Below are 24,845 nucleotides of genomic sequence, written 5' to 3' on the forward strand. Positions count from 1 at the left end.
GTCCTCAGATCTGCCTGATTTTGTCAAATAAAGAAGCTGGGGGGAAATACAAGGTGTTTATCATGCTGATATTGTTTGTGTCTTTATATGTGTGTGTGTGTGTGTGTGTGTGTGTATGTGTGTGTGTGTGTGTGTTTATGATGAGTTACATGTGTGAAAACGCGTGTACCTGCGAAGAACATGAGTTTTTTTTGTTGTTGTTTTTTTCCTAATCCTTTGCTTTAATAACGAGACCAGTGAGTTCAAACAGGCAGTGACGGTGCAGAGTTGTGTGTTCACACTGAGGCAGCTGACTGTAGTCATTTGCATACCCAGTTCACAGAGCTGCATGGGTGTGAATCCTGGTTGGTACCAGGCTTTTGCACCTTTCTCCCACTTTCCCCGACTCACCCCCGCTGCTGCCTCTGTTTGCCCCTTTTTCCTGCTTCGCAGGTGAACGCTTGTCTAATCTCATCCACATCAGTATCTTATCCCTCACTCACATATGTTGTGTTATTGTGCTACATGCAGCACGGTGATACTTTCATTAAACCGTGGCCACTGGGAATTATAAATTCTGATTGGACGGCATGAGCATCATGTTCTGTTAAGATGGAACACAAACAGCAGGAATTATAATCATGATAAGAAGTTATATAAGTAAATGAATGTGTGGTTTATTTCTTAGTGGGTTTTGTTTATATTATGCCTTTCTTTTTACTACAGTAATTAATTCATTACACTCTGTACTGTACTCTGTACTCTGTACTGTACATGCATAACTGTTACGTTGCCAACCTGTTGGCCCTGACCTTAGGGTCGTTTTAGCTTCTACCTGCAGCTGTTGTACAGTGAGTAGTTATTAGTGTAACCTGGAGTCTAGTGCTTTGTATGGGACTAAAAGCTGCAAAAAAACATCTGATCCCATATTTCCCATAATACAACGCAGTGGCATCTTTGGTTTAGCCCCTCCCTGCCTGACAAATACCCACAACTCCCAGTTTTCTGTCTAAAGTTCGTCGCCTCTAAAGACCAAACTGAGATCAGACATCATCAGACTTTAGAAACCTCCCTGAACAAGATATTCTACACCTGCTCTCACAGGCTGAGACGTGTCCGGATGACGAGTACATCGACCTTCCATCCATCAGCTGTACCGCTCTGTAATGCTGGAGCTGATCCCGGCTGTCATCGCTGTTGACCTTAATGTATGAAACTGGTGAAGTTAACTTTTCATCTTAGAGACAATCACCAAGATTACTTGATTAGGTTTGAGAAAAGATGGTGGATTAAGTTAAAATAAGGGAAATCCATGGTTACTACGGCCTCAAGGTGGCGCCTAACAATAAAACAACTGTGGGCCGCTTGCACATGTGACCTTTGGGTCAAACAGCAGAACACTCTCGGTTCAAGCTACATTAACGAGCAAACTACAGCAGAGTAGCTTCCAGCGGGAGTCGATGCGAATCAATGCTTACCTTTGCAACAGATTTAGAAATAAAGAGAAGCACCGACAAAACCTAGAAAAGAAACATCACATCTCTCGATAGTTGGGTCAACATGTTCTGGAGCTCCAAAAGAGTCTTAAAGATGACCATTAAAACCTGTCTCATGACCCCTCCTCACGTGCACACAGGCGTCGCTAACTTGTACAGACCACACCAACACCTACTCGGAGACGTCAGGCTCGCCAACGCGATTATAATGCAGGAAGTAGAAGCGTGCAGAGGAGAGCTAAACTCAGTTTGATCTCTCCGATGAGCGTGCGTTTGCGCGAGTCTTCCATACGTCGGTACGAGCGCCAGAGACAGAAATAGAGACAGAGGAAGAGGAGAGAGATGCTGTCAACTCTCTCCATCCTCCTCCTCCTCCTCAGTGAAGCAGATGTCCAATTGAGTCTATTTAAAGCCGGTGCAGTATGGCTGCTGATGGTGAGAGAGCCGAGCTGTAGCTTTACATTACTGTTATGTCTTGCCTACAGTGTACTCAACTCGCAGTTCAAAATCTCTGTTTTCCTTTCCACGTGAACTCGTATTCCCACTCCGCAGAACGTCAGCTGGAAATGAGCTGAGAGCTCATCGCTGTAGAAAAACCTTGCAGCCCTCATTTTTGGGGGTTTTCAAACACGTTCTAACTGAAGCAGATGGATCCCATCGTTGCGTGAGTCCAAAAACCAGCTAGAATAACTGAAAATTCATGATGACAAAGCTGGATAAAAAAAGCCAAGTTGTATCTTATATTCACAGGGTATTACCTAGCAACCTGTTTCACATTAAACCGCAGCGGCTTCCTGTCAAACTGACCGTTATCTTTGAGTGCATGTGCAACGACTAATATCAAATCCCCGAGAGTAACAAACCACAGGTGCTGTAACTCCAATGGCTTTGGCAGAGACTTTTATTCCCAATCTCTTCTGTTGTCCCAGACAATTATCTGAAACAGACACAGTTCTGACACTCTTCCTCTTTTTTTTTCCCGCCCTCCGTCGGGGCTCATCTGTTTTTTCCCAATGAGCAAATAGATGGGAGCTCAGAAATAGGTGGGACTTGGCCGCGGTCTTGTCATTCTTCGCCAGGGATGACGCATCTGCTGCCATGTCGGGTGGAGTGGAGGGGTAGAGGAGGAGAGGGAGGGGCAGTTATCAACAGGATGTGGTGGTGTCACACAGGAAGTCAGCGCTGACAGGGGGTTTTGTGCAGACAGCGAGGTGCTCTGCAGCGTTGCAACACACTTCACCCAACAGTTGAGTTTGACTGAGGTGTTGGAGGTAAAATCTCTGACCAGTCATTGGAAAGCTGCAGCAGCTTCAATCAGGTGGTCTCTGATCAGCTTTAGCTGGATGATGAAACATTAGATAATTAATTGGGCTTTTGGGGAGAAACATAATAATTTTATTATTTATTTACTGAATAATTTTAGATGAATCTTTAAAAAATTAGACCCTGGCTCTTATTTTGCTCTTGTGTTAACTCCCTCTCTATTTTGGAGTCATGGATGACAACTGCATTTGTCAAAACTTGTCAAAATAAGAGTCATTTTCTTTCTCAAAGGAGTAAAACTGCACGTCAAACATTTCTTCTAAAGAGAGAAAAAAATCTTCTGGATCTGAATCTGAAAATGACACAAAACAAGACGTTCATATGGATCGTTTTTTTTTTAATTTTTTAATTTATTTATGTATTTTTTTGCAGTGTGTCAACTGCACCTCGTGCATATTCAAGACAGCAGATAGGTAAATGAGTTGCCTAGGTGGGGTTCACCCTCCTCTACTGTACATCTCTGCATTTCCAGCAGCAGCCTTCCTGTGAGAGAGGGACCGGAGGAAGCTCCGAGACGCGTCTGCAGCGCGCAGGCTTTGTACAGGAGGGGGCGGAGGGAGAGAGACAGAGCGAGAGAGAGAGGGAGAGAGAGAGAGAGAGAGAGAGAGAGCTGTGACAGCGCTCATCACCCACTGAACAACCAGGACGGGTTGCATCCGAGCAATCGCTGTCATTCGCAGACGGAGTTTACAGCCTTTGCCGCCGCTTTTTCTTTCGATCTTTTTCTGCCGCACCCCCTCCCTCTCCCGGTGCTGCCCAGCCAGTCGACCATGGTTTCTATAATTTCAGACCTGGACCCTCTGAAAAGCTGGAACGTGTTAAGGTAAGCGCCCGGTCAGTTTCTCCCACAGCCTCGGGGTTGTGAACGGGTTGATAGCAGAGAGAGAGATAGAGAGAGAGAGAGCGAGCGAGCGAGAGAGAGAGAGATAGAGACAGACAGAAGTATCGGTGTTTTGGAGAAAAATAAGGGCGGGACGCGGCGCAGGCGAGGAGGTCGCCGCCTTGTGAGCTCCGCTTCTGGCGCTGCGGGTGCGTAATTACGCACAGTTTGCGCCGTTTGGCTACATAATCTGCGCCGAGCACAGCGCTCTTTCTACTTTGTGAGCTCCTCTCCCTGTTCTCCGCGCGCTCTGTCATGAGCCTGACGCATGCAAGCTGCTCTGTGTCCGCGTGCATCTCGTTAACCCCCCGACGCTGTCCCGCGCGGCGCCTCATCACCGCCATCATCTCCAAACTTCGTCCATTCCAGTGTACAAGTAAGAATAACACTCATTTATCACCCCCCCCCTCCTCCCTCCACCTCACCCCCCACGTCCTCCCTCCCTCCCCCCCCCCCCCCCTCCTTAACCCCCCCCCTCTACTTCCACCCCCCCTCCACCCCCATGCTGATTTGGTCCCTCCAAATGTTGAGGAGCCTCACTCTGCCAGAGAAAAAACTACACCCCTCCAGGAATTTATCTTGAAACATTTACTCATGGCTGATTGCCTGCAACAGAGCGCTTTTAGAGAACATTAAATTTTATCTCCCGAGCTGCAAAACATGTTTTCAGCGCTGCTCCAGCAACACAGCCATTTATTCCTTGGCAGCAGGGGGGTGGGGGGTGGGGGGGTGTTGGGTTGGTTCTGGTACAAATTTGATTCACTGAGCCTCCCCGTGAGGTCAGAGGTGAAACTTTTCTCGCTCACCTCGTCTTGAGCGAGCGCTCTCTCCTTTCTGTCATACAGCTATTAGACTCACAGGCAGGACACGAGGCTCTATCTCGGACCTGCAAATCACTATGAATACATTCACTGTCATTAAGCATCTCAGCAGAAAAGCCTATGAATTTAAAAGCTGGAATTTAAAAGGCCTTGTCCCTGAATATTTCTGCCATTTGATAAATAAGTCATTATTCCCTCGACAGACTCGGCGGCAGCAGCGGGGACTATCACAAATTCTATTTTAGAAACGGAGAGAGGAGACAGAACCCTCAAGACCCCTCAAATAATTCTTTTAATGCTGCCTCTCCCCTCTTTTATCATTTTTATCCCTCCGCTGCCCTCCATCCCACCATCATTATCCACAAATCCAAAATAGAAAATGAGTGGAGTAATGTAGAGCAGGCATATTTCAGTGAGCTGCTGATGGACGAAGAGAGAGACGGTAGGGTGGGGGGGGTGGTGGTGGGGAGGGTGGGGGGGGGGCTAAATGATGTTCATTTCAAACAGGCAGTGATGACCATCCCAGAGTGAGAAAATAGCATGCAGCTGACCCCACCCCCACCCACCCCCACCCACTCACACACACACTCATTCACACACACACACACACTCACTCATAAATAGCTGCAGTAGTTTCTCTCTGGACACTCTCATCCTCTCCTCTCGGTCTATTTGCTTAACGGGGACACATCTCCTGGTAGCATTGGAAAAAAAAAAGTCACTTTTGGCTAATTTTAGCACAGATAACGAGTTAATAATTGGATGTATTAGCCTCACGGCGGCCATGTTTGCATGGCGGGTTAGAGGTCAAAGGTCAAAAGTTTCAAATCTTTAGATTCGATGCGATATTTTGCAATCCACCACTTTTTTTCCGTCGCTTCTTTTATTTAAGCAGAGTCAGATCGGTTGTTAGGGAAGAAGGAAGGAAACGAGGAAGTGAGGAAGGAGAGAAGGAGGAGGCAGAGGAGTATTTAACCCCCCCCCCCCCCCCCATCTCTCTCATCTTCTCTTTATTAAACCTTTGTTCTTCTAGATTAGAGGCAGGAGCAGCTGTCCCTCTCCAAAGACGCCGCATCTTAATAAAGACCAGCTTACCGCCGGCCCGTCGCTCACACTCTCTTGGGGTCACACACACACACTTTAACTAACTCGCTCGCTCATTCATTCCCTCGCACACACACACACACACACACATAAACAAGCACTCACGCCCACAAATGCACTTCTCAATCGTGTATGATAATGAAGCACCTCGGCGGCGTTCTCTGCGTCGTTTTCCCCCCTAATGAGACTCACCTCCGTCACGCTCAGACACACACACACTTGTTATTGTCGAGCGCCAGGAGCAGTTGAACAAAGGGAGGCGAAAAGGAGCGCAAACACTTGATTTTCGTTGGATATGATTTTGTAAATCTGAACGCAGCTGGAGCATTTTCCAGTTTTTTGGGCTCCGTGCTTGAACAACAGCGACGACCGAGCGAGATCCGGAACTGCAACCGCTTTCTTTTCTTTCTCTTTTTTTTTTAAAATTGATTTCTGCCATTAAAAACAAAACAGGAATTGAATCACAAAGATTTCAAACTTTAAAGCAAACTACGGCTGCAGATGAAAGACGAGACCTCGCTGCTGTAACACAGTGAGGAAGCATGATATGCATATTAGCACAATTAGCTGATTAATGCAGCTCTGGTGAATTTGATTTAGTTTAAATGCAATAAGGAGTTAAAGCAAGTGTTATCTGATCAGCAGCAGGGTGTATCTTCTCTTCTCTAATCACTATCTCTGCTATTTTATATACCACATCAGCCTACACACACACACACACACATATACATATACATATATATACAGACACTTGTTTCCTGAGAGAGCGCAGTGGATGGATGTTAGAAATCTGTCCGTGCCTCTCGCGATGCACGTCACACATCTGAAGTGCAGTTCAGTTATTCCATAATGAGAAACAGCATGCATATTAATTCCATCTGATTACATCCAGCTACCACACGCTCATGCACGCACACACACACACACTCACACATGCACACACGCACATGCACACATGCGCGCGGCAAAGACGAGGTGTTCTCTGTATTCAATTAGGGAATGCAAAGAGGAGACTCAGGTTTTTATTCTATTACCGTCTGGTTTGCAGATACAAAGACAGGAAGTTCAAGATAAAAGTGTGTTTTTAAAAGAGGAATCAGACAAACTAGAGGCTCAGCTGGGAAGTGAGTGAAAGTTCTGGGCGCTGATGTGAAAATGAGCGGCCATGTTCAAGCTTAAGAAAACAAACAAACAAACAACAACAAAAAAAAAGAAATCTGTTCAGGGTCCGTTCTCATCATCGTCCAATCACATAGATCCTCTCACTTCGCTCCATCCTGCAGCTCACGAGCGAGGCAGGAGTGGAAAAGGAAAGGGAAAGAGTGAGGAGGTCAACGGCGAAAGGTGGCTTGACCTTTGACCCCGCAGTGTTGGTTTTAATTAATCTACTTAAACAGTTTGTCCGCTTGCATTATGTGTCGCTTTATATCCCGCTGGAGCTCAAGGAGAGGCACAAATCCATCTGCCTAATTACCAAGACCACTGTTTGAATCTTTAAATCCCCTCTGATAGTGTGTGTGTGTGTGTGTGTGTGTGTGTGTGTGTGGCGTGAGAAGTGTGTGTGGTGCTTTATCTATAAGCCAGACCTTTTTCTCCACTCAGGATTATGCTGGTTTTAACCAAAGGGTCGGAGAGAAAACATTTTGTAAAGACAGCTACTGATACCTTCAGACTGACGCTGCTGATTGTCCCAGTTTTAGCTTTAAATTTGAGAGTTTTCAGGGTCAGAAATCGACAAGTTTTCTGTGTTTATCTCAGAATTTCTTTCTTTTCATGAAGGCTAAGGCTCCAAAAAGAGCGTGTTAGACTGTCTGAGGTCCTTGTGTAAAAATGATTCAGGCGTCATCAGAAGAGTCCAAAAATTTCCTAATTTTCAATCAAAATCCACAATTAACCCGATAAATCCTCCCAACCTGCGATAAACGCTTCCCTCCGTCTCTCTTTCCATCTCTCCATCGCTGTGTTTGTTGCTTATACAGTACTGTGTGATGCTTTTATACCACTGAGCTGTGGTCAGCCTCTGCCCTCTTGCTCGACGATGATCGCAGCTGAATTTGACGCACGTGAACGATGACGCCACTTCGGTCACGTGACGATCTGTCGAGCTATTTCCAGGTTCTTCCTTCTGTCTTTTGTTTTGTTTTGTTTTTTTTTTTTTGACGGAGATCAGCTCCCAGGAAACACCTCAGATGGTTCGGATGAATATTGCAGCTTTTTTGATCGCCCTCAAGAGCAGAGCGTTGGTGCTCTGAGCGCATCGGAGGTCGATGTTGGAGCTCATGTAGTTTGAATCAGGGAGAAAAAGTAGAAGCAGGATTCAGAGAAAGAAAGACTGTGAATTCACCTCAGCCAAGTTTGCTCACATTTTTATTTGCAGAATAAAGTTTAGTCATATCTTGGATATAAAATCCACAGTGATTTTGCCGTGAAGAGTTAAATAATGTTAAAATTAGAGCTGCAGTCTGGACTTTGTTTCTTGCCACATGATGAGGACAGACTGGAGCTTGTTTTTTTTTTTGTCTTCTAAACGACGTGATACAAGAAAAATCCGGGTGACAAGTTTAAATGAAAGCGGTGGCAGCGGCAGGGAGGGAGGGTCGGGGTGCTTGCGGGGCTGGACTCTCAGAATTCACTCTCCGGCTTCCCACAGCTGTCAATCAAGGCTTTGTGGCGGCGGGGAGAACAATACGGCATTCAGCATCCGAGTGACGGAGGCGGACGGGGCGGGCAGAAGGAGAAAGAGAGGGCGGGCTGAATTCCTCCGAACCCCCTGGAATCAGCGAGAGATAATTACACAGTCGAGGCAAGAGAGTGCGTCACAAAACACAAAAGGAGATGGAGGAAAGATGACAGAGAGGGAAGAAGGGAGAAGCTACAGAGGAGCAGGAAAGACTAGAAATTACAGGAGAGAGGGGGAAAGAGAGAGAGAGAGCGCCGTGTGGGCGAGACTCCTCCAGGTGTGTGTTGTTAAACAGACACTAAAAGCTGGATGTTCTCCAGTCAGTGTCACCTCTCATGTACCTGTTTGAAGTACTTGTACTTCAGCGTTTATTTGACGGCTGTAGTTACTTGTTACTGTGCAGATTTACACACAAAACACGTACTTCAATAGATATAGACTCTCATTCTGATCTGGTCCTCTAGATTTCTCATAAGAACCAATGATCTTTGGCGCGTTTCCTTCAGCAATGTCGTAAATAATTGATAATCCTTCAGCGCTACAACAGTGTATAAAATCAGCTCCACTTGGACCATCTACGATAGATGCCCCCCCCCCCCCCCAGATCCTGACACATCCTGTCCTGTGATCAGATCAGTGACGGTGGATGGACCGAACTGTTGCAAAACTCATTTATTATGCAGCATTTCCTGTGTGGCGTTGCTCCTCTGCGCGCACACACACACACACACACACACACACACACACGCGCCCACCACCCTCCGTCAAGGTTAATGTTTTATTTCATAAAAGTTCATCATTTTATGTCTGTTCAGCTGATGTGGTTTTAATTTCAGCCAGAGAAAAACCACCTAAACTCTCCAGGCTGATGAGTCACACTTTTATTACTTCAGTTATAATTCGTATGCAGTACTTTTATGTGTTTATGTTTAAGTGTTTTTACATTGTGGTATTGCAGTTTTACTTCAGTAAAGCATCTGAATTCTTCCACCACTGACGATGTTGATGCAACGACATCATGTGAGCTTGAATGTGTTTGTCATCTTTGGTTTCGGGGGAAGGCGTTCGTGGTCAAATTGTGGCAGACTTTTTTAGGTTTTTTCCACCTGGGAAAACGTAACCGTGGAAACAAAATGCTCATGAGGAATCAAAATGGCTGAATTTCAAAATAAATATCAAAATGTCTAAGAGCACGAGTTCCTGCATCTGCTCCGGCTGCCAGAGTTGAAACATGGATATTGTTCTGCCTTTAGAAGTGTATTTCAGTCGCAACGCTGCAACAATCATTTTCAGCCTTTCAGACAGTGTGTTTTCGCAGGTTACAGTGTGTGTGTGTGTGTGTGTGTGTGTGTGTGTGTGTGTGTGTGTGTGTGTGTGTGTGTGTGTGTGTGTGTGTGTGTGTGTGTGTGTTCCTGTCCCATCCTCTACATTTGTTGCCAAATGCAGCATTCGTCTCGTTTGATTTCTTCCAAAAGTGAGATTACCTACCGCAGGCTTACAGATCACAGACACCAAACACACACACACGCACGCACACACACACACACACACACACACACACACACACACACACACAGGACATTGTCTCTTTAATGTTATTTTTGACTAAAACAAGTGTTGTTGTCTGACATTGCAGATGCAGTAGCTGCATTTTTTTTCCTTTCAGCAAAGATCAGCTTACTCAACAGCAGCAGCACAACTGTAACACACACCTCACATGATGTGTGTGTGTGTGTGTGTGTGTGTGTATGTGCGTGTGTGTGTGTGTGTGTCTGCATACAGATACCATATAATCAGTGAATATGAGGTTCTTTCTTTCGTTCTTTCTCTTTTTTCCTTTGAGATGTCGATTTGGTTTGTTTTTATTCATTGTCTATCTCTTAAACAGATTAAGAAATACACACACGCACACACACACACACACACACATACATACATCCAACACACACAAATCACAGATGAGATAGCCTCACATGCACCTCTTTAGAAATGTAACCACACATCGCGGAGACGCAGAGCGCAACAACTGTGATTGGTCAGCTTGTCTCATCCGTGTGTCTCAGTGGCCGGAGACGGATAACTCACCCTCCTGCCTCCATCAGCTCAGCGGTCGTGGAGGGCATCACCTCCTCTGACGTCTTCTCTCTTTTCTGCGTTGTTCTACATTTATTAGCTCCAGCTCCAGCTGGATCCTCTCAGCTTCAGTTGCTTGTTGTTTGAAGTAAACACACAGTGGCAGAGGAACCACGCCGCCAGCTAGTGTTTTGGTGATGTAATTGCAGACGCACCAGCGCTCAAGTATAAACGCTCACAGCGCCGTATCCAGGCTACAGCGTAAGATCTGTGTCAGTCCTACACAGAGGTATAAACCAAGATTAACCTTTATTCTAATCCTAACCTAAACCTAATCTAAACCTGAACCTGAAGCTAAAACAAACCTAATCCTAACCTGAACCTTACAACCAAGTCTTAACCATCAAACAGCCAAACCAAAATGTCCTCGCATCAATGATTTCAAACCAACCACAGAAAGACATGTATACACACACAGACACACACACACACACACACACACACACACACACGCTGGCTCACACATACACTTAACACTACTGGCCCAAAGTGACAAATCTGTTTAATAATGCACCACCTGGAGAATGGCACTCTATCTATATCTCTCTTGCTCTCACTCTCTCTCCCCCCCTCACATACATACACACACACACACACACACACACATACACACACACACGTACACTAATCATTCCCTCTGGCTGTATTTTAGTGCTGTACTTTGTTATAGTCTTATTCTCAAAGGTCCCGCTGCCATATGCACAACAGCCGGGTCCATAAAGAAGCTTTAAACCTGTATGTGTGTATGTGTGTGTGTTTCCCCCAGTGACACACAACTGTCTTCATGCTGTATGAGCTTAAGAGACACAGGAAGTATGGAGTACACTCTTCTCCACCCCCCCTCTTTACATCCCTCATTTTTTCTCTCTTCTTATTTCGCCTCATCCTCGTGGTCGTTATCAGTGGCAGATTTCCTCTGTTCTTTTCCAACCCATTGGATGTCCCCACCTCACCCCCTCAACAAACCCCCCAACCCTCCCTACTCTTCTCTTTTTTTTTTTGTTTGTTTGTTTTTTTTTTCTGAGAGTCAGCGAAGGAAAGAAAAAACATTGGCACTCTGCCTGGTGAAAAGCAGAAAGAAAAAAAAAAACAGAGAAAAGGAATTAAATCTCCTTGTGTGTGTGTGTGTGTGTGTGTGTGTGTGTGTGTGTGTGTGTGTGTGTGTGTGTGTGTGTGTGTGTGTGTGTGACTGATGGATGCTCAAAGTGAAGCCCCAAAAAAGAAAAAACCAAATTGAGACAATGCCTGACCTGAGGCCAGATGAACCCAGAAACTGACCATAGTGGTCATAGGTCATAGTGAGAATTAGTTTTTCTAGGATCATGTCATGAGGTCAGACTGAAGCTGTGCGGTGAAGGAAGTCATTCTTCTTCATGTGGATGGATGGACGTATCATCGTAATATTAAAAGACTGATCCGGTTACATGTTGTTGACATAATGGATAAAACGCAGTGTGATTGATTCTGCTGTCAAGCATCTGTGGTTTCATCTTTTTTTTTTTTTTATTGTCCCACGCTCTTTTTTAAAAAAAAACAAAAAAAAAAACGTCTTTTTCTGAATGAGGTTTGGCATGAAAAACGGTCAAATTTAAAACATGCTGAATGGCGGTGCAGAATATCGACTGTCAGCAGCTTCATTCCAGAAAATATCCGAACAAGCTTTCAGAAACCCAGCATTGGTCACACTGCAGACGGAGGAAAATATAGAGAGGATGAGAGGGAGAGCTAATGAATTATGGGTGGCCTGTGAATAAAGAGAGAGAGAGAGAGAGAGAGAGGGAGGGAGACAGAGGTCTGTGCTCTGTTGCTCTCTTCCTCCTCCTGGGTTATGGAAGTGTCACGCTGCGAGTGTTGCCATGCAGATGGTGACCCTGGAGTGTTGCAAACGGAAGGAGGAAAAAAAAAAAGAAAGGAGGGAGAAAAACAGAACGAGAAAGAGAGAGAGAGAGAGAGGGAGGGGGGTGGTGGATCAGTTAGACTGAGGATTATCTTTTTGTTTTCTAAAATGCAAACTGTGTGGACAGACGAGAGCGGGTTGACTGCGGAGGGTGACAGTCGTCTTTAATCACTGTCGCCCGAGATCAACTGGTTCTGGTTCACGAGGGCGCAGCAGCTGCCGAACGTAGCCGCACACAGCCGATGTTTTATACATCGTCTGTCTCTTCTGTTTCAAAGCACGGACCAAAACCCAGGTACAGGTAGGGGGGCGACGGCAGAGGTCAGAGGTCGCAGCGGTGGAGGAAGTGTCCTCAGATACGATGGAAAGAGATGAAGCAGAGCAGGTTTAAAGAAAACTGGACTGTCACACTTAATGTATGCTAAAAAGGAGATCTCACACACACACACACACACACACACATGGTGTTGAGAAGGGAACAGCGCAGCAGGGTGGGGTGCAGATAGCAGGAATACTGCATGATGTAACAACCAGAGCTGATTGGCTCCAGACTCTGACTCATCATGTCCGTGTGAAAGAAAGGAAAACCCCTTTCTACGAGCTGGTGGTGAACGCTGGATGTTGTAACTGAATGTTTTTTGAAAGCCGGATGATTTTGTGTTTAGAGCGCCGCTGCTGATTTTGTTGTAAAGATTCGGAGTTAGACCGGCGACTTAGCGGCGGCATTAGAGGTCTCCCATTCCACCTCGGCCCAGGCGCCACCTCTTTCCAGTAACACACCTCACGTGGACGATCGCCGGCTGCGTGCGGCGTGTGTGAAAGGGGCGACTCAGGACAGCGATTCTCTGGAGTTGATGTGTGAAAACATCTTATGTTCAGTCAGACTCGATGAGGTTGGGGCCCTGTTGTACTTCCCCGAATGGATAAGAGAGAGAGAGAGAGAGAGGGAAGTGTGGAGGACGAGTCTATTCAGATTGCATCTTCTCTTTTATGCACATCAAGCAGGTTTTCATCGGCTCTGCTCCCTCAGGAAGAACTCCAGTTCAGGTAGAGGCACTGAAGTCCCGTTAGCATCAGCTGCTCCATTCACGCTTCGGTCTCATTCATCAGCTGCTTTGCTACCAGCTGACTAGCGACATGCAGGGGAGCACGGTGCCTGGGATCGGGTTTGTTTAGGAGGTGATCAGGCGTCCCAGCTGAAGCTTCCTAGCTGTGCAGGGTCAGAGTAACACGTTGTTTCTGTCCAGTCCAGAGAATAAAGAAAGTCTGAATATAGAGCAAAAATAATCAGGATTATCACTTTAACTCTGCAGCTTTAAGAAATCCTTAACTTCACACTTTTCTGTGTAATGTTTCCGTTCCATCTCCAGCACACAGAGCGCAGTGATCTCTCATGTCATGTGACGCTATTAAAACTAATTTTAAAGGGAATTATGCAACTCTGGATCCTTTACCATCTTCGTTGTTGGAAATGTACAGATTTCAGTTCTGAAGGAGCAACTGATTAAAAAGGCTCCTGCTCTTTCTCAATGACTCTCACACTTACTTCCTCATATACTTCAATTTTGGAGATTTGAGGATTTCGAGAAACTCGCAGTCATCAAAAGACGTCTCTGGCCCACGAGAGGAAGTGACAAAGCAGAATCAGTTTGACAAGAGTTTCACATTGTGACACATCTCAGTCGGATCCTCGCTCCTGATTGGCTAGTTTCCGTGACATGTGACTATGTTATTTATGGCTTGTTTAGGGAACTCACTGATTACTGAGCGCACTTTAAAGTGACATTAGCAAAGTGGAACGTTTACGTCAGGACAAACATCACTTCACCAAGATTGTGTTAGATTTCCTCATCATATTATAAGATGTTCTCCTTCTTGTGTCCGCCCACTGGACCTCTCAGTAAAGAGCAGTCGACGTGTAAAAAGTTTTAAAGCAGCCAGGTGCTGAACATAGAGTTGTCTTACTTCTGCTTGACCTGCCTGAATTTGGCGCTTGAAAACCAAGAAATTGGATAAAGATGTAAAGGGGGGGGGAAGTAGTGAAGAGGAGGCTGAGAAGCAAAAAGAGACAAACGGTGTTACTGCAGCTGCAGAAACAGTGTGTGTTTTATAGGAGTGGACTGTTGCTTAATGTTCTGCTCACAGTCAGATGACTCAAGAAAAGGAGCCCTGGAGCATTCATGGTCATTACGTCTCATACTGTGTGTGTGTGTGTGTGTGTGTGTGTGTGTGTGTGTGTGTGTCTGAGAGAGAGAGAGGTGCATGTGAGGTGGGAAGCAGAAGTCTCAGCTCTCCCTCCAGGAGTTTAGTGTCAGATATATTAAGGACTTTAACGAGGCACAGAACTTTGTTTTTGTCATTTTTAAAGACATTGCATTGACTTACATTCATTTCCTGGAGACTTACCCGAGCTGTAACCATGTTAACCCCCCACCCCCCCTGACCCTGACCCGACTCCTAACCAGAAATCAAGTCTCCACCCCAAATGAAAAGTCTCTACATGGTGGGCAGTGCAGAGTTTTGTGTCTTCCTGTTGTGATTAATTCAAGCACACACACACTCAGCAGGTGCTGCAAATCCTGCCCTCGCAGCCCTGCGTACATTTCTAGTTTTCTTTCTTGGAACCTTGCTTATTTCTTTCTTCTTTTCTTTTCTTTTCATTCTTCTTTTCTTTCTTCCCTTCTTTATTCTTTTCTTTTGTGTGCCTCTCTTTGACATAATCCTGGTGTCTGTTGCCGTGGTTACACTGTCTTAATGTGCCATTGATGTGACTGGGTGTATTAAAAGTGTCGCTGACTCCTGGCAAAAACTTTAAATGTCTCTCTCTCTCTCTCTCTCTCTCTCTCTCTCGACTCTATGACGTTCACGTTTTCTTTGTGTGTCAAACAGAGAACACGAGTGCACTTGTCCGTGCCACTTTGTTATTAACAGGATTTTACTGATGGCAGGTTTATTTGATAAGAGCTGATACCTTTTACTGTTATTCACCGTCTTCAAAGTGAAATTTGACCATTTCCACGCTGTAAAATCCACAAACTCCTCCATTAAAACCAGTAGAAATGCGAACTGTACTCCAACCAAAGTGTAGCGTTAGAACCAAACGAGGGCGTCCGATGCACCGTCAGTCTGGTATTAATTAACTCGGCATTGGATGCGTAATCAAAACACATTTATTGCTGTAATCCCAGCGTGTGTACAGTGTGTTGTTGTTCCAGTCTGTGTCACATCCTCTGGCCGTACACACTGAGTGTGGCGGCGATGAGCTCCAGCGCGGCAACAATATGGCAACATTTCATCTCATCCCCTCGACGCCGCGCTTTGGAAGATGACGGTAATTTGGACGAGATGTTTCGAGGCCTTGGGTTCTCTCCCACCCCCCCTCGCTCGCTGACAGTGTCCCCGGTGCACTGCAACATTAAAGCGAGACTGGAGCGTGAACGTATGGCCGGCTATTAAATGGCAATCACACGCAGAAGAGCTCTTTTATAGACGAACACATTTCTGCTTAATAGCTCTTGGAGCAGAGTCGTCCAAATATGACATTTGGAATGAAAGCCCTCTGAACGCCAGCGCCTATTAAAATCTTTGCTGAAATCTTTCAATTTGTCAGTTTTTACGTGACGTGGGTCAGAATGAAACCTGGATTGAATTCTCAGCTTAGTTATGTGATCACGCTTTAAAGATTTCAGGAGTTGTGTTGAGCGTCAGGGGCGTCTGGCTTCCTCTAATAGTGTCACGCGTGGTTAACCTGCCGTACATCAAGCCGGTCGATGCTCCGGGTCGCACGCGGCGCCGGCTCGGCCCGGCGGACGTGCTCCAATCTGGGGGGGGGGACCTCGTGAGCCTTCGCTGCTCTTTGTCCTGAGATTACAGGAACCTCTCGCACTCTCCACGCCTGATGGCTGCTCGAGGGCGGAGTTAATGTCATCAGCGAGCCCTCTGCTCATCCCTGGGAGTCCCGCTCCACCCTGCTCCATTAATTTCAAGTGCTACTCATATCCTTGCCCCCCACCCCCCCACCCTCCTTACTTTCCATCTCTCAGCCCCCTCCCTCCTTCCATCATCACCTTGGTGCACCCAGCCCAATCTCGGCGCTCTCCTGGCTCATTTTGAGCTGTAATTGGACAGGAGTCCCGGGGGACGGCCGTCAGCACGCCCCAGTGCATCGCGTCCCATCTCCAGAGTGGAAATGCGCCCGGCCATGGTCGATAAGCAGTGCTCCCCGTCGGTCCAACACTCCCTCCTCCACTAACTTTAAATGGGCAGAATGACTGGGCCTCACTTTAAAACAAGTGTTCTCTAAGAGCCCAGAATAAGCTCGCAGCAGGGTGTGAACGCCTCACGCTCCGTGTGAAAACACACCGTTAATAAATCTCCATCTCGTCAAGGCACTTCTGCCTGTGACGGCGTCCTGAACTGATTCTCTTGACTCAAGTGAGTGAATCTTCTTCAGCCTGTTTCCAACGAAGCTGAAATCTTTCAAACACGGCTGAAAAATTATGAAATCATGTTTATTTTCTTCTTGTTTTTACTGCAGTGACTGCAGCCATTCATTCATAAACAGTCTTAAAACAAAGTACTTTGTTTGGAAACCGTTTTGAACATCTTCACTGCACTGACAGTTTAAGTGTTTAGGATTTATTGGTGGAAAAAAAAAAGAATTAAATTGAGGATTTCTTTCTGTTTTCTTGTTCCAAGATTTCAAGAACTCTTGATATGAATGTTTGTATCTTTAAAAAAAAAAAAAAAAGACAATGCCAAGTTCCACAGTATTTGAAATAAATGGATTTGCGTTGGAAACATGTTGAAACATTAAGACACAAAGACCAGGATGCACTTACTGACAAAAATGACTCGTGCTGTTATTCAACTCCACAAATTAGCTTCCACTTAATTAGGATTATGTCTCGTCAGATGAATAAGAAAAAAAAAAAAGTGCCACGTTCCGATAAAACATACTTAGTAATTTGCAACTAATGGCTTATAAAAGGTTAATAAAGGGCAGCTAAAAAGACAAATCAGGCTAAGCTAAAGGCGGATAAATTGCTGAAGTATACAGCAATAATAAATTACTTATAAACAATTAATAAAGCCAGAATTTATGAATTTTAAACTGCTCTTAAAGTATGTATCCCTCATTTTTGCAACTGACTCAAACTTCTCGGAGGACCGCAGCCTTAAGTGCTTGAATATGTGAGTGATGTCCCGTCTTTCCGAGCCAGAAAGCGTCTCATTGCATTCACCCGGTGACTACATCAGGCACCAATCTCTCCTCCTGCACGCCACACGCTGTCGAACACACACACACACACACACACACACACACACACGTGGCCGTATATCTGACGGCGTGTTGTGTTTGTATCTCTCGCCGTGCCAGCTTTTTGCCCGGAGCAGCGTTTGCGCTGGTAATCTGTCACATGAGCCCGTCTCATCAGAAGCATGGGAACGTTTTGGAGCTGCGAAACAGAGCGGCAGGATAACACCCCCTAAAAGCTGCCCGCTCCCCTCTCATTGCCCACGGCTCAATCCCAACTATCTCAAATCTCTCTCCTTATCTGCTCTTCATTATTGCCGAAGCTTGACGGGCACTTGACAGCTGAGAAAAATACCCCAAACCGGGCCTGACCTGGCTGTCAGTGCATACCTGCAGCTCCCCCCAGAGGCCGGCCCCCCGCTCAGGTTGTGAAGGTTGTTTTTTTTTTTTTTTTAGCAAGTGTGGCTTTTGAATTTTCGCTTTGATGATAAACTTATTTTCCTTGTCTCTGGCCCATCTGTTCACGCTGTGGAGCTCTCAGACGGCCTCCAAACATCCACTTTTATATATCATTCTCACTGCTGACCTGTCCTCTCACCAGCCCCTGCAACAATTACAGCTGAATACCCCATGCAGGTGTGTGTGTGTGTGTGTGTGTATGTATGTGTGTGTGTTTGCCTGTTACCAAGTAGAAAAGAGAAGTAGGCAGGTGGTGTGAAAGTGTGTGTTGAAGCTGTATTGGCATTCACACGCCAGTGGATGAAAGCGGCGGTGCTGTTAATAATTGAAAGAGTACTTAACGACAGGAGCGCTGCCCTCGCAAGACAGCTTTTAATAACTAGGAAGGTTTCATATTTCTAGTTCTCTTCTTTTTCATCTCTGCCCCCTCCCCCTCTGCCGCCACCTCCCCTCCTCCACACACACACACACACACACACACACACACACACACCTCCTGCCCGCTCCTCTCTTCTTCTTTAGAAGCTTTCTCAGCTCTATTCACGGGAGCAAAGGAACGCCGCTGAAGAAGCGTCTGTCTGCCTTTTAAAAACATAGTGGAATAAAGGTGTGTGTGTCTTTGTGTGTGTATTTACACAGTTAAAGTGGGCCACATTGTGCTGGAATGGATAGCGTACCATGCCTATTGACAGCGAAGTCTATTTATTACGTCTTCCGCATTATCCCTCTGTCCCTGCTGTCTAGTTGAGAGATATGTATTTGTTTATGGAGGCGCTCTGTCTCTACTCTTAATGCGCTCGCCGCTCACCCTCATTAATTCGCTTGATGGTCTTTGATTTGCCGGGCATCACTAAGTCGCATTAAGAAATGTATTTCCCAGCTCTTACTTAACGACGCTTCCAGAACCAACGCAATTAAATGCACATTTAAATGCTCGAGGTTTCCCTCTAAATTCATGAGCGGAGACAGGCGCTTGATTAGTGCCCTGCAGAAAATTAAGCAGCCGGAGAAAGGTGATGCTGAGCTTTCTTTTCTTTTTTTTTTTTTGTGTTGGTGAATGCCACCTTCTTCAGTGCACTTCCTTTTTGATAGCATTGCACTCGTGCTGATAATAGGAAGCTAATAACGGCTTTTGCAGCCATATTTTATTCAGAGAACGCTGTCATGACTAATTGTTCTCCGATAGGTTGTGCTAAATATGAATTCTAGCCACGCTTGGTTTAAAAATATTGACTTATGCATTCATTTTCTTTACATTTTCCGCACATGATTTCCTTTCCCACTTAGTAAGATCCAGCCATGCATCATTTTGGTTTGATTTGCCAACATTTTAAGAATCATCCCAGTAAAATGAAAAATCTTTAAGTTATTCTGGATGTTCCAGAGATTTTTCCCAGCAACCATTTCTTCAGCAGAAAGTAGTCCCAGTGGAATCTGTTGACAATGAGTCTTATCCGGAGAAACAGGAAGACCGTCCGTCCATCCCCATTGTGTTGGGTAGAGGCAGAACCTGGACAAATAAAAGCCAAAAAATGTCTGCATGGCTATTTTTTTTCACCAATAGTAGGAAAGTGTTTTTGTCTTCTGACCCTTTAACTGTTCCAGGATACACTGGATGCCAGGCAGGAAAACAACCTGGAGACGTTCCCAGTCCATCTGAAAGCTTGACACTGACACACATTCACACACACACTCTGGGCAAACTAGTGTCTTCTGTCCACCTGTCTGGCATGAATGTAACCTTAATGAGCAGAAATAAACAGTGGTTTCTTAAAGGTCCCTAACAGTCTAAAGGTCTCTGTCCATGTGTAGTGTGATTATAGATCAGGTCTAGCTTCTATATTAATACTGTGAAAGTATCAAAGCCTCAGTCCACAGAGAAATGCACACAGCCTGTATTCAGGAACTGAGCCTTAAAACCAGCCGTCAGGACTTCTGGAACTTTGTGATGTCACAACAAAGCAGTCACCTCTCATAGCCATGTACCAAGGCCCGCCCACCTGGTACTCAACATCCAACCTTGCAGGATTTAGTTTCTCTGAGTGTTTACCTGGATACATTTATTAGATCACTCAGACAACATTCAGTCAATCAGAAGAGAGGCTCAGAGCCTCCTCTCTTCTGATTGGCTCACCAACCTGTTGTTACTAGAGCTCCAGAGAGAAGCCTGAGAGAGGAGATGTAAAACTACGTTGATGATTTTTGCTTCTTAAAACCACAAATATCTCTTCTTACGGATCAACACTTAAAAGAAAACACAGAAGAAGAGGAAAATATGGATTTATGAATAATAAATAAACACTGGTGTGAGTAGTAGTGAGTATTTTACAGACCTTAGATTCACCACAGGAGGCTGCTCCTCAACAGCTGGCTCTCTGCAGTCATATACTGCCATTCTGTATGTCAGCACACGTAACATGACACTCATCCATACGGACTATAAAACATGAATCCTGTCCGCCTGTGTGTTAACAAACAGTCAACCCAGCGGACGAATGAATATATACATAGAGGTTGTTAACACACTTTTGATGGCTTTTTTTCCCCTCCTCCAATTTGTGCTCACTCATCTCATTTGCATATATCCATACCTCTTGAGCTCTGCCGTTGAATGGGCCTAATTGAATAGTTGATCACATATTAATCTAATTAGTGTGGTTCAGTCGTGGTCATTGTGTGTGCTGAATTCATTCCTTCTGTCTTGTTATTGTGTTCTCTCAGGCCGGAGGCTGTCAGTGGCCCCAGATGGTTTACTGTAGCTAGCGCTGCTGATCTAAGTGGGAGCTTCTCCCTTTGTCTCCGGATCAGACTTCCATACTGCACTCTGATCACAGCTATGACAGAGAGGGAGGGAGGGAGGGAGGGAGAGAGAGAGAGAGAGAGAGAGTGGAAACATGGGATCAAGAGGCAGTGTTTAAAATAAAAAAGTGGGGGGGGGGGGGGGGGAGAAAGGGAGAAAGGAAGAGGCAGAGAAAGATAGGACCATTACCGTCAAGGGTGATCATCACCATATCCGAGTTTTCCATGAAAAGGCAACAAGTGGAGCCTAATGGAAAATATGCAGATGTATGTAAATGTGTGTTGGATGGGTCGCCCAGAGGCCCGGTGGGAGATTAAAGCTCTTCGGGATGAAGAGGGCTGTGGAGGAGACTAGCACTATGAGCTCAGTGCTGCCATATTAAACAGAGAAAACCAGCCGTGGACCAATTCTAGGCCTTGTTGTCAAGTTCATCCCCATTAATCTCACAAATAGATTCATGCTGATGGCAACAGACTCTGAAGTGATCCGTCAAGCCATATTGGAGGCCGGCGATCCGTGATTGACATCTTTAATTTGATAGTATCTGTGTGAAGATGGAACATCTGCGGTATCAGATGCGGTTACTGTTCTCCACACAGGGGCCCCTCCTCCAGGGCCCCTCTCTGCGTGGATTTGATGGATGAGATCCCAGGGCCGCTATTTCACACTGTTTCGCAGGTTGATCGGCCCGAAAGTGAGTCCAGCGGAAAGCGAATGAGATGGGAGAGTTGAGGTGGAGGCAGTTAAGACTATACCCTCAAGCTCTCCACCATTCACGCTCCACTTCCACATTTGATCCACGGCAGTCTGTCAACCTGAGTCTGCAGCTGCTGGGACGGAGGTGTTGCCGAGAGAGTTACAGATGCAGTACAGACTGAGCAAATTGAGCGAATGGGATGAGGCGATTCAGGCTTCCAAGGTTACAGAAGGAGCCCTGGAAGTATATAAAGTCATATGTGGTATAAGAAGTAACTGGCAGATGAAGCTTCGGATGGGCAGGACAAAACCACAGATTGAATCATCGGCACAAAAGGTGAGCTACCACTGTGGAAAATATCTGTCTTCAATAAAATGCCAAATGTACAAGCGTGAGAGATCAACTGTGACTCACAAGGAGCAATTTTTCTTTGTGAGAAACATCCAATTTCTGATCTTCAGATTCTGCTTTGTGGCTCACGGAGGCTAAAGTTTTCCTTTTATAGAAACCAGATGAAATATTCATCAGTTTTACATCAGTTTACATTTGGATTCTGGGTCAGTTTTCAGATTAATTCACAAACACTGTAGTGTAGTACTCTCTGCTCTATATGATCGCCTTTTTCTTTATCGCCAGACTAAACGTTTATCCTTGACGTTCTCCAGCGTAAGTGAACATTTGGTGCCAGACACGGCTGTGGCACGTAACCACCACCACCCCCACCCCCATGTAAAAGTCGTTCTAAGGGACGCTCAGGCTGTTCCACGTCCGGCCATCTGCAAGATTTTTTTCGGCGTGTGGCCGGCTGCCATTCTTGGAAGCTGTTATAACGGGACGTGCCGTATGTGCCAGCTCTATACATGGCCTCTCTGTCTTAAAGCAGCTCTGCATTGGCAAGTGTTAAGTGTCAAATGTTCACATCCATTCAGCAGTATTTAGCAGCATCATAAATCTCCACTTTACTGTTAAACATACCATCCTTGCTCCGAGAGCACCTATAAATCAATACCCTGACATTTTCAACCTCGCCCTCCCTCCACCCTCGTGAAAGACTCTCTCGTGCTTTTGTCAGACTTGTAAGTGAAAAAAAAAGTTTTTTTTTTTTTTTTTTAATGTAACTGTATAATGTTTTAGTCTCAGAGCTTAATCAAGTATGTTTTCAAGACAAGCAGAGAGAGACCGTGAAGTGTTTGGGTTATCGCGGGTCAATTGCATCTCTCTTAGTCTCATTCTCTTGAACCCTATTAGAGCCGAGCGGGGGCAACGCTCTGTTTAATTCTTGTTTCATGTTGGTTGTTAGCCCGGCAGTATTAGCTTAATACATTCATACTGAGAAAGCTGTATTGACTCGTACGGCACCGAGCTTCCTGCTGTTTAAATCTCTAACAGACACAAAGAGGCAGACGGCACAGCTGGACTTTAGCGCCCTTGTAAATTCCCTTTATGCTTTACCACAGATTACCTTCCCCTCTCTTAACTTTCCCCAAATACTCTCTGTTCGGTGTGCGTGTCCTTTGCCGGGACTTTTATTGGAGATGCTCCTTCTGAGCAAACGACTTTGTTGGGAACCGTTCCTGACAGTGGAAATAACCTTGGCTTGCCAGTCTTTTACTTTTTTTTCCTTTTCACTCGCCTCATTCTGTCACACTCAGCTCTAATCTCCCCGCCTGTCTTTCTTTCTCGTCGCACACCAGCTGTATCGAGATGAAGTCAAACAAGATGTGATCGGCCTAATGTGATTCTCATGTATCAACAGACTCTCGCTCTCGTCTGTTTTTAACTTACATAACCTCCACACACACACACACCCCCCCACCCCCAACCCCCACCCTTTCATTCTTCTCAAACAACGCCGGGACTCATTTTTCCTACTTTTGAGGCATGTTGTCATAAAGTGGCAGCGTTTTGGGACTTCTTCGCTGTATCCATGGAGAAAACCAAACAGTGATGATTAAGCCACAAGCCCAGGTTCAGGCATGGAGCCAGCCACTGATTAAGGCTATTACTTCATAACTAGGCACTGCTGTTTTCTAGGAAAACTCAGAGCATGACATACACCAATAAAGAAATCTTTACAAGAGCTAATGGTGTGCAAGCAGACGAGAGGTGCTTCACTTCGGAGTGTGTCTTTCAGTGTGTGTGTGTGTGTGTGTGTATATGTGGGTGTGGTAAAGACATGACAGTCCCCTGGGCTTCAGACCACTCTGTCTGGACGTGCTCTTGCAGTGCCGCCTTATTTAATGGTATTCCTCTGCACATCTACTCTCCGTTACTTGCATCCATCCTCTCATCCCTACATTCGTCCCCTTTCCTCATCCTCTCCGCTCTGCTTGTTCCGAGTACACGGGACTTTCACTGCTTTGTCGTCCGTCCAGCTGTAATCAGTCCAGGAGTCCTGGACGGTTCGGACGAGAACTGAAGTCTATAACAATCAAAATTCTGCAGTCCATTTATGTTTTCAAGTTTAATGCCTGAATAAAGAGCCTGGATTTTTTTATATATATATAAATATAAAACTTACTCAATACTGTAAGAAAAAGTTGCAGCCTTTGCTTGAGGCAGAGTGAGGTTTTTTTTTTTTTTTTGGTCAATAAAGAAGTTATGTAATAAATGTCAAGGGAACTATACTTGTCAAATAAATGACACAGCGACATTTGCAGGCAGGAGCTTTCAGTGAAATCACTGTCCACTGCAACCTCCCCACAAATGTCACCCCCCGTTGTAGTTTACAGTGACAGGAGGAGAGATCTGGAGGCTTCGACATTAATGCTCTCCACATTTTAAAAAGTAATAACTTTTAACTTTTAACTGAGCATGTTTACACTGTTGTATTGCTCATGCACATGTACAGCACCAGGCTTTCATTATGATTTTGTGATAAACTTCCACCGTCACCAAAAAAACAGGAACCATTTAGTCCACTTGGTGGTAGCGGGTGCCATGGCTCAGTTGGTAGAGCAGGTTTGCCACTGGTCCCCCCCCCACCCCCCACCCCCCCAGCCTGGGGTTGATGTAACGACATTCAGTCCGCTTCAGGAGCAATTTACTGTATGTGGTTAATTCACCTACTGTGATTGTCAAAGTTTCAAAAGTAATCTCGTTGGTTTGACATTAAGTGAAATCATGCTGATGTCAAAGCCTCTACTGTGCTGCGTCTTTTCTTTTTATCGTGGGGGCAACGCTCCTTTATCACAAAACCCACAACAAGCTCTTTTTTCTGCTTGTCTTTTTTTTTTTTTTTTTGCACTTTCCTTCCTCTCAGCTGCGGTTATCTAACTGTACGCAGTCTCCTACATGTGAAATTGAGCAAGCCCACTAG

General features: G+C 45.4%; 1 protein-coding gene across 11 annotated transcripts in view; it reads left to right on the forward strand.

The window, feature by feature from the left end:
* The first annotated feature begins 3,453 nt into the window (after positions 1-3,453).
* Positions 3,454-24,845, forward strand: part of LOC111225050 (CUGBP Elav-like family member 2) — a 200,400-nt gene continuing 179,008 nt past the window's right edge. For all 11 annotated transcript variants that reach the window (XM_022749801.1, XM_022749799.1, XM_022749803.1 and 8 more), the window contains exon 1: positions 3,454-3,621. In XM_022749801.1, the coding sequence (XP_022605522.1) occupies positions 3,569-3,621 (53 nt within the window). In that variant the 5' untranslated portion in view covers positions 3,454-3,568. The remainder of the gene's footprint in view (positions 3,622-24,845) is intronic.

This window comes from Seriola dumerili, unplaced genomic scaffold (assembly GCF_002260705.1).
Source record: "Seriola dumerili isolate Sdu_G_001 unplaced genomic scaffold, Sdu_1.0 BDQW01000138.1, whole genome shotgun sequence".
NCBI classification, from domain to species: domain Eukaryota; kingdom Metazoa; phylum Chordata; class Actinopteri; order Carangiformes; family Carangidae; genus Seriola; species Seriola dumerili.